General features: G+C 47.9%; 3 protein-coding genes across 3 annotated transcripts in view; 1 reads left to right on the top strand and 2 right to left on the bottom strand.

Annotated features, from left to right (window-relative positions):
- LOC125950390 (NF-kappa-B inhibitor cactus) overlaps positions 1-4,451 on the bottom strand; it is a 4,691-nt gene extending 240 nt beyond the window's left edge. The window contains exons 1-5 of the mRNA XM_049678338.1: positions 3,766-4,451; positions 3,339-3,682; positions 1,784-1,872; positions 1,439-1,684; positions 1-806 (exon numbers count right to left, since the gene is read on the bottom strand). The exon at positions 1-806 is cut by the window's left edge and continues 240 nt beyond it. Of these exons, the coding sequence (XP_049534295.1) occupies positions 735-806; positions 1,439-1,684; positions 1,784-1,872; positions 3,339-3,682; positions 3,766-4,160 (1,146 nt within the window). The 5' untranslated portion in view covers positions 4,161-4,451 and the 3' untranslated portion in view covers positions 1-734. The remainder of the gene's footprint in view (positions 807-1,438; positions 1,685-1,783; positions 1,873-3,338; positions 3,683-3,765) is intronic.
- A 287-nt stretch (positions 4,452-4,738) lies between these two features.
- On the top strand, positions 4,739-5,727 carry LOC125950973 (39S ribosomal protein L4, mitochondrial). Its single transcript, XM_049679395.1, has one exon. The coding sequence runs from the start codon at positions 4,784-4,786 to the stop codon at positions 5,582-5,584; it is 801 nt and encodes a 266-aa protein (XP_049535352.1). The 5' UTR covers positions 4,739-4,783; the 3' UTR covers positions 5,585-5,727.
- LOC125950974 (uncharacterized) lies at positions 5,574-6,424 on the bottom strand. The gene is made up of 3 exons (XM_049679396.1): positions 6,156-6,424; positions 5,855-6,097; positions 5,574-5,794 (listed from the first exon to the last, which is right to left on the bottom strand). The coding sequence occupies exons 1-3, from the start codon at positions 6,250-6,252 to the stop codon at positions 5,640-5,642; spliced, it is 495 nt and encodes a 164-aa protein (XP_049535353.1). The 5' UTR covers positions 6,253-6,424; the 3' UTR covers positions 5,574-5,639.
- Positions 6,425-9,129: the final 2,705 nt, after the last annotated feature.

A 9,129-nucleotide genomic window follows, 5' to 3' on the forward strand; every position in this document is an offset into this window, starting at 1 on the left:
TGAAACACAATAATTTAATATTATTCTCTACATATTTATCTACCGCTTGCTTAACGTAAGCGTTCTCCCACCGTTCTTTGTCTCTGTCTCTCTCTTTCTCTAATTCCTCTCTTTTTCTGTGATCCGCGAGGCGAACGATCATCGTCGCGCTGCTGCTGCCATAGTAGTGGGAATTCGCGATCGAGGGAGAGTGGCAGGATGTTCTTACGAGCCTAGGGTGTATGTATGGCGAGCGCGAGTCGTTAGTATCTAGCCTAGAGAGAGAGATAGAGAGATTGTGTGTGTCTGTGCGCGGTTGATCCTGGGCGTGTGATCATGATGATGATAATGATTTGAATGAAATGCGGTTATAATGATGGCCGGGCCGTTGTGGGTTAAAACACGAAAAAGGATAACACGCTTCTCTCGTGGGTAAGTTTTTGGGTGGTTTCATTTGTATCCATTTTTACAAAATTATATTTTTAATGTTTTTTCACACATTTCGTCACCGTTCTTGGCTATCGCTTCTCGAGAGTGTGGGATTAGGATTACAGAAATATATGGAAGGATATCCCTATTAGTGTTGTTTTATAAATTTTTCACTTCGTCCGATTTAAAGGTAAGGCACTTTTGATAAACACGCGCGCACGCACACACCGCGCACCTTCCTGATTTGAGGTGTTATTGTATGAATCGCGGGACCGTCGGACGGGAAGGTGGGGCGCGTGAGTGACGAGGGGATGCGCAAATGTTTTCTAAGAAACATTTATGGCCGACAATCCTGGGAAAGTTGCGGAGAACGCATTTGCCCCATAGTAGTTACTGATCTGTGGAATGTGAAATCATTTGCATCATCGTTAAACGGGGTGCATGTGATAGTTGCGTATGATTACTGGAGCTGGGGGGGACTAACAAGCGCAGGAAAGGAATCGACAGAGAGATAGAGAGATAGAGACAGATGGAGATAGATGGTAGGACCAACGGGACACACTATGACACAACAAACAGACGAACAGCTAGACAAAACAAATACAAGTACTCCGCGGGGAGGATCCGGCGATCTGGCGGTCATTATTTTGGGAGACGGCGTCCGTTTTTCTCTTTGATTGGAGGGTCTCTTTCGTCTACACTCTCAAACTCTTGCTTTAACTAACTAATGATTAATGCGCATTGCATGAAGCTGTTAGTGGCGTGATCACTTATCGACTACTCAACAACGAGAATGTGTATTACACTAATGCCTCAAGGAATCGTTCTTAGAGCGATTGCCTGAGCGCGTGAGAAGAGTGGAAAGAGGGGAGAGACCTTGGAACACACGCTTGTCCTACGCATAGCTTATTGGTTGCTGCGTGTGTATGTGTGTGCCTAGTTTGTTGCGCGGAGAAGGAGGAGGTGGTGGTCCCGGGATGCGCCTGGGATGGGTTGTCGTTGGCCAGCAGAGCAGGATTGTTTAGCTTACCAGTTCGTCATCGGAATCCGATTCGATGTCACTCTCTGGTGGCGACGTAGGATCCGCACCCCGTGTCGTCAGTTGCTTCGCGATCAGCATTTTGTTTTGCAACAGAGCGAGCTGGTAGGCCGTAAGGCCGGCGTACGTTTCCATATCCAGAGCAACGCGAGGACACTCGTCCAGCAGGAAGTTGGCCAAATCTTCGTTGCCCTGCTCGATGCTTATGTGCAACGCACTATGTCCGGACTTTCCTTCCTGAAATGGAGCGCAATGGAGAGAAAGAGAGAGATATGGCGTTGTTAAAAGGTGACGTCAATTAAAGGTCGGCCCATTACGGGCACGTGCGACACTTACCCTTGCGTTAATATTAGCCCCAGCATCGATTAGGCATTTCAGAATCGCTATGCTGCCCGTCTCGGCGGCCAAATGCACGCACGTTTTGCCTGAAATGGAAAGACCGAAACATAATGCGATTAGTTATCAGTTTCAGTTCCCGCCGAATACATAAGCCCGGAATAACCGTAAATGAAATGGGGATTGTTTTTTTTTTGTCAATCGGATTTCACGTAACTACCCACACCACCCGAACCGAGTGTCGACCCCTCCCCTTGGGGCCACTTGCGGAATCCGTGATAGAGGAAAAAAAAAGACGTAAAACACGTCGAGGCCCGGAATTTCCCATTCCAGCTGTGCAAGATCATGCAGAAGAAAAGGGAAGGAGGATGGGTGGTGCGCGTCGTGTAGGAAATAACTTGATTGTGATCGGAGCAGCAGCAACAACAGCAGCAGCAGCAACAGGACGGCGGTATCAATCTTATTCCGGATTTACCGTTGGGGAAAGTCACGCAAAATTCCCTACTACACACAACAGCTGTGTAACGGGTTGGTGGGAGGGTGAAAGGTCCAACTACCCGTTACTGACCTTCACTATCAGGTGACGTCGCATAATGTTGTACATGGGTCTCTTTGATGTAGAGAGGTATAGAAAAATAAAAACCTTCGTAACAACTATACGCAACATAGCAAACATTGACGTAGCTCAAGGGTGGATAGACCAGAGCAGCGCGCACGAGGCACTGTTGCATAGTCTGGCCTGACTGGGGGTGTGCGTGTTACCTACACACAAACGACCGCGAACGGGTGTTGGTGCGTGGTTGCCTCTCGTTTTACAAGAATCTTGGGAAAAACCCAACGTCCACCACACAACAGCCCCGCCGCCGCCGTCGCCCTCGCCCGCGCTGTCTCGTAATTCCCATCCCTCGTCGCCTTCGCCTTCGTTTCGCTTCCCAAATAGGTCGGCACCGTCGCCGTCCTGGGATTTCTGTGAGTGTGGGAAATACACGTAGAAAGTTTGGGTTTTCCAACCGTTCCGAGGACTCGGGTTGAGTGTGCGTCTTGTGTAAACGGAACCCGCCGCCACCCGCGCCTGTTGTGACCATCACCCGTCCGTGGCGTGTGGATTCCAACGGATGCGCCGCTGTGCGCCACATTTCTCGTGATTCACGTACATTCCTAGCGCTTCTCCACTACTAAAATAATTCGGATTTTGCGCAGTCGAGGGTGATCTGGCATCGATCACTAAATTTAGCGGAGACTTTTATAATTAGCCCACACATACAAACGGTCGCATTCTGGACGGTGGCTATTTCTGCCACCTATATTTTTGCGTTCGGGGTGTTGGGCGTTTGCGTTCTATTATTAAGCGAAAACGACGCTTTGACCATAAATGGGAAACATGGGATGCACGGGATGAACGGACTAGAGCACTAGATCACCGTCACCGCGTGATGATCGAATCCGACCGAAGGTGACGCATTCATTCACCAACAACATCATTCTGACGCGCCGCGACGCACCGGGGGTTTTACGTGCTATTAGCCGGATGAGCGGTATTTTTCAATGGACTTACCGTCGTAATTCCACAGCTCTAGGTTCTGGGGAACCTTCACGCCGACGACATGATGCTGCTGCATTTCGCTGGGACTGAGCGGGGTCAGCAGTTCCTTTGCACAAAGCAGATTGGATTGGCCACAGGCAAGATGGAGCGCGGTGTTTCCGTATGCATCGCGTACCGTTAGACTGGCGCCAGCCAGCACCAATCGTCGGACCGTTTTCGGTTGATCCATCAGGACGGCCAGGTGCAACGCGGTGTGGGCCGCATCGTTCTGGATGTTGAGGAACGGTGCCGGAAGGTTCGCCACCAGTTTCCTTACCAATTCCGCGTTCTCCGCGTAGATGGCCAGATGCAAATTACTGTCAACGAGCAAGCGAGGACACCCGAGAGAGTTAGCGCAAATTGATGCGATTAAGGTTCCAGGGCGTGTTTGTAAACTTACGTATCTCCCATGTCATTCTGATGGTTCCAGGGAATCTGCTCGTTGGTGCTTCTCAATCGCTCGAAACGCTCGCAGATGTCCATGATGTCGCAATCGGGCGCCTTTAACTCGATGTCCGCCACCATTCCGGAGTCGGGCGCGGAGTCTTCGACGACGAGCTCCTTCTGGTTGGCGGCAACAGCTGGGACGGTTCCGCTCACCGCAGGGCCCTCGGAGATGCTCTCGCTGGAGCAAACGTTCTCCGAGCTGTTGAGGTTAGGCTCGGAAAGGAACCCCGAGTCGGTGTTGGCACTTTCACAGAAATCTTTTTTGCCTGCCGCCAAGGCCTGCTGCTGTTCGCTGGAAGCTGCGGCGATCGAAACTTTACTCATTGCCGGCCCTCTAGATGAATGCATTTTTCCGCGGTACTTTAATGCGTTGTTTCGTCGTTTCCGCGCGATTCACCACACACACTTATTATCAGTAAAATGCTATCTGCTAGTGCACTTTCACAGCGAGAACGGCCTACGATCATAAAATGGCGTGTGTTTTTCACTTTCCTCTTTTCACATCCAGCAACGATTCACAGCTGTTTACGTATTTTCACACACGCTAAATTCGCACGGTTTTTCACAAAGTCTCGATAAAGAACAGGAAATTTTCTTCGCGTTACGGGACATGCGACCAAAAACACGACCGACCGCGACGAGCTCACAATTTTAATTAAAATTTTTCTTCCGAGCCATACCCCGCCTTTGCAGCGGATTTGTGGGTCACCGCGCGATGATCACCGACTCGAATTCTTGGGAAGATGAATTTTAGTTTTCGGGCTCTTATTTCACGTTTTTACGCTTCAATTCGGATACAATTGTAGTTAACAATAATTACCTCTTTCAGAACAGAACAAACTTTGTCACAAATCGTATTTAATTGGTGGTTACAAGCTACTTAATGCTCAACCAGGGGTCATAAATACAAGTGTGTTTACTCCGGTGGCCGGCGTTACGAAATCCGGGAAAAAATCCGGAAATTCCGCACGATGCTCAAAGTTTTCGGAGGATTATTCAAAGCAAAAAACCCGGTGGTAAACCAGTTATCCCGCGTAAATAGTACCGCAGTGATACCCGCGGAATGGCGACCCCCGCGAGAAGTGTGGCTCGAGAGTTTGGGCACGGTGCAGGAACAGAAATTGGGAATCCTCTCGTTGGAAAACGCCGTGTTTGGGGCTTCGCCCAGGATTGATATCGTGCACCAGAACATCGAGTGGCAACGGAAGTATCGATTCGTCAGTTTTGCACACTCGAAAACCAGAAATGAAGTGCGTGGTGGCGGCAGAAAACCTTGGCCTCAGAAAGGTCTGGGTCGAGCCCGGCATGGCTCGATCCGGTCTCCCCTTTGGCGGGGTGGTGGAATCGCACACGGACCTCGTTCGCCGACAACCCATTTCTACATGTTACCGTTTTTCAACCGAGTGCTGGGTCTCGTGTCGACGTTGTCCATAAAACTGGCCCAGAACGATCTGCACGTGGTGCAGGATTTGGAGATCCCGACCGAAGATCCGCAGTACCTGCGAGATTTGGTATCCGAGCGACTGTGGGGCCCTTCAGTGCTGTTTGTCGATTCTTCAGATATCCTCCCGCGGAACATATCTATTGGAGCCGACAGCATCAACCACATCAACCTCATGCCGGTGTACGGATTGAACGTGTACTCGATGCTGAAACACAACACACTCGTCCTCACGGAGAGCGCCGTGAGGGACATTGAACGAAAATTGATCGAGCATTTGAACCGGAATGATGCGCGTTCTCTTATGAGTAAATTTCAGCACGACAAATAAAAGTGTCATAGTTTATTAATGAAATAGAATCGTCACGGAGTTCGTTTTCCATCCGTCACTCTCCCAACAGCTTGGTCCGTATCTTCCAGCGCAGCTCTGAGTGATCGTTCTCTCCGGGGAGCTTAAATTTGTTCCAGTCTTTTTGATACGAGTGATACAGTGCAACGGGGTCACTTCGTCGAAACGATTGGCTACTCTTCGGTCGTATCCCTGTGATGGAAGACTTGTCGTTAGCTAGAGCAAGCAACAGAATACGCAGCTTACACATACACATTTTGGTAGATTTGTCGTCCTTAGACCTAGCAGATGCAGCAGCAGCAGTCTTGTTGGTGGCTTCCGCCTGGTTCTCCTTGTCGGAGGAATCGATCACGTCAGTCTTTTTAGTGGCTCGGGTCTGCTTTGCCCGGTAGCTGATAGTTTTCTCGGAGTGTAACCGTTCAAACACATTTTCCGGTGGTGCATCCGGATGTCCGCGGTAAATTTGAGTGTCGAATTTGATGAGTTTTTGCAGGTCTACGGAAGAGCGAGAGGCTTATGAAACAACGAATGGCGAGAGCAGAACTGGACTTACCTTTTTGAAACTCTTTTAGCTGTTCTGCAGTTACATTACGATAACCGAGTTGATTTAAATGCGTGAGAATTTCCCCCGCGTCTAGTGGAAGCGACATTTTTTTGGAGACGCCGACCAGCAGGATGCCGGTGTGTGCACTTTTTCGTTTTTAAACTGCCTTCTTTCCTACTAACTCACTAGATGATTACTTTTAGGTAATTATCCTTTTCTTGAGGCCGTTTTTGTAAATTTCAACAAACTTTTTCCGAATTTTCCGCTTTTTGTGGCTTGTTGTTGTTGTGTTTGCTGCGTGGGATTTTTGTGTTGGCTTTTTAATTTTATAAAGCCTCTTAAAATCCCGTTATATGACCAACGGTTTCGAAATCGAAAACGTGGTCCGTTTAGAGCGATGAGGTGAGTTTCAATTTAAAAAACCGTTGTAAAAACCGCCGTTCGTTAAAAGTGCAGGAGGTTTTAGTTTAAAAAACCTGCTCAATAAGTGCTAAGAAAAAAAAAGTTTGAATTGGTGATTTAGTCTAGCTTCAAATTATATTCAACTAATATTTCATTGCCTGCGAAATCTCAAGTGTTATCTAAAGTGAAGTGCAGTGTTATCTGATGAACAACCAATGATAAGATGCCAAGCAAAACGGGTTTTGTAAAACCAGTTCACCTTACTACTGAACTTGTGTCCTCTTTCAGACAGTGTATGCCTTCCAACCTCTCGTCTCAATCGATAAGGACACTGAAAAAACACAAGGCTCTTTCTTGCGGCTAACTCCGTCGCTAAAAAATGGTCACAGAGCAAACTAATGTACAATTAGCAGAAGGATCAACTAATTTATATTCTAATTCATTCTATTATTCTAATCAATCGTCCTTTCGAAAATGATTGTTCTAGCTAAAATTTGTTGTTGAAATCAGTTTTAGCTTGAACAAATCAAGGTAGCATACATTTAAAGCTATAACGCAAGTATGCAAATCGCAATGTAAGCGTACATTAGCATCAGCATACACTGGCAGGAAAGATTGCATTCAGAATTATAAATTTGTACAGCAGCTCCATTTTGTAAAGGCTTTCCATCTAAATCCCCCCACCTCGTCGCTTGCGCTCCCATCGCACCGTTCTTTTGCAAGATAATCAAAAAGTAAATATAGTAGCACCACCGTTCACAAAACATCGGTGGTCGTATAATCGAAAGCGAATTGATTTACTCGAACGGTGCTAGGCGCCATTCTTAGGAGGAGTTTCATTAAATGTATATGAATATTTGCTCAGTGCGGCCGGTGGGTGTGGGCGCGAATTGCAACGGCATGTATGCACACAAGCACCAGCAGCAGACATTTGAATTTTGGAGCATTCCTCATTGAAAAAGATTAATAATGAAGCAAGGAAATAATCAAGCCCGAGAATACAAGTCGCAATTTATGGCATATTTTATGTACATATGTTAGCAGCAATCGTCACAAAGCAAGAAAATTCTCGCGCAAAGTGCAATAGTTGTTGCGGACCTGGCTGGCTGGCTGGCTGGCTGGCCGCGCCCAGGACCCCGGGTGCGGCGCTTATGTACCCGTCGTACGATCGGGAATCGGCCCTTTTTTGTCGCAAATTTCCACCAAAGGCACCAACCTTGTCCTCTTGGGCCAAAAAGGAAATAAGGCATAAGGCAAGACGCGAGACGAGATATCGTCGTGTATGCACTTTTATTTGCGATGGAAATTGGAAAGGAAATGTTCGGCCACCCGCCTGGGAAAAGGGGCTGGAGAAAACAAGAAGCAGAAGCAAAAGACGAACAAAAAGAAGGAGAAGAAGAAGAAGGAGAAGAAGAAGAAGGAGAAGAAGAAGCAGAAGCCTTGCAAAGATGCGTCGCGGTTGCGGTTCCCCCGTGTGTAAAGGATCGCGGCGAGTTGACTCCGCCTCTGCTGGTTAGTTGGCGCATGCCGATAAGGATATCGGGCGTAAGGATGGCCCGAACATGGCCGAAGCTTTGGAAATAAGTAAACAAACCGAGGCGCCAGCGCCATGCTTTCGGGTTTCCAAGCCCGAACCGTACAGATGCTCCCCACCGACGCCCAGCACCGTGTGGCCGCAACAGATACCTGCCCCAAGCACTCTCCGGATTTCGTGCGCTCGAAACATAATGTACTACCACGGTGGAGCTGCGGCCAACGGTAACCAGCCACACGGTGGCAGTGATGTACATGTTGACGATGAAATGTATGTACAGTATGGCGGCCACAGTACTACTCTAGCCGGCCACACCACGGTGACTCCCAAAGAATCCCAAATATAATCCACCTGTTTTTCTTTAATTTTAAACTTATCCTGTAATCCCGCAAGTTTTCCTGTGCGCCTCAACACATAGGATGGAACTCAGCAACAACAAAAAAAAAAGGCAAAAACTGGTAAAATGTGGCCACCACAAATACTACCGGAGCCTGCGAGCGATAGTTTTCTGTAGCGGAATTCTTCCGACACTTCTCCGAGCCCGGGGATCTGCTCTGCTGCGACTATTTCTTCGTTCGTGGAGGGAGTGTGTTCCGAAAACCCTGGTATTCCAAGAGACCATTAATTCTGCGGAGAAAAAAAAGTGCAAAACCCAAGTGTGTCCCCAAGTATTGATTGGAAATCCGCCATTGAAGGAGGTGCAGCTCCGGGTACAGCGGGCCGAGAGACAAAAAAAATAGTTTTACAATAAGTCCTGGCGACTGCAGGCCCCAGATACCGATTGTGTTCTTCGTCCTCGGAACATAAGAAACTTCCTCTCTAGCTTCTCTGGTTATGTGGTGTGTGTGTGTGTGTGTAATCGGTGCTAGGCGTCGAGTTTCTTGAGTTAAAAATGATCCTTTTGTGCACTATTTGGCTGCAATATTTTCCATAAATCGGCCAATGGAATGGGGCAAGATAATCATTATACCGGACACATCCTTTTACGCTTCTCTGATCGCTAACAAGAGGGGTGGACCATCATCATCCCGAAGTGCAATAATGCAA

Source organism: Anopheles darlingi, chromosome 2 (assembly GCF_943734745.1).
Source record: "Anopheles darlingi chromosome 2, idAnoDarlMG_H_01, whole genome shotgun sequence".
Taxonomy (NCBI): domain Eukaryota; kingdom Metazoa; phylum Arthropoda; class Insecta; order Diptera; family Culicidae; genus Anopheles; species Anopheles darlingi.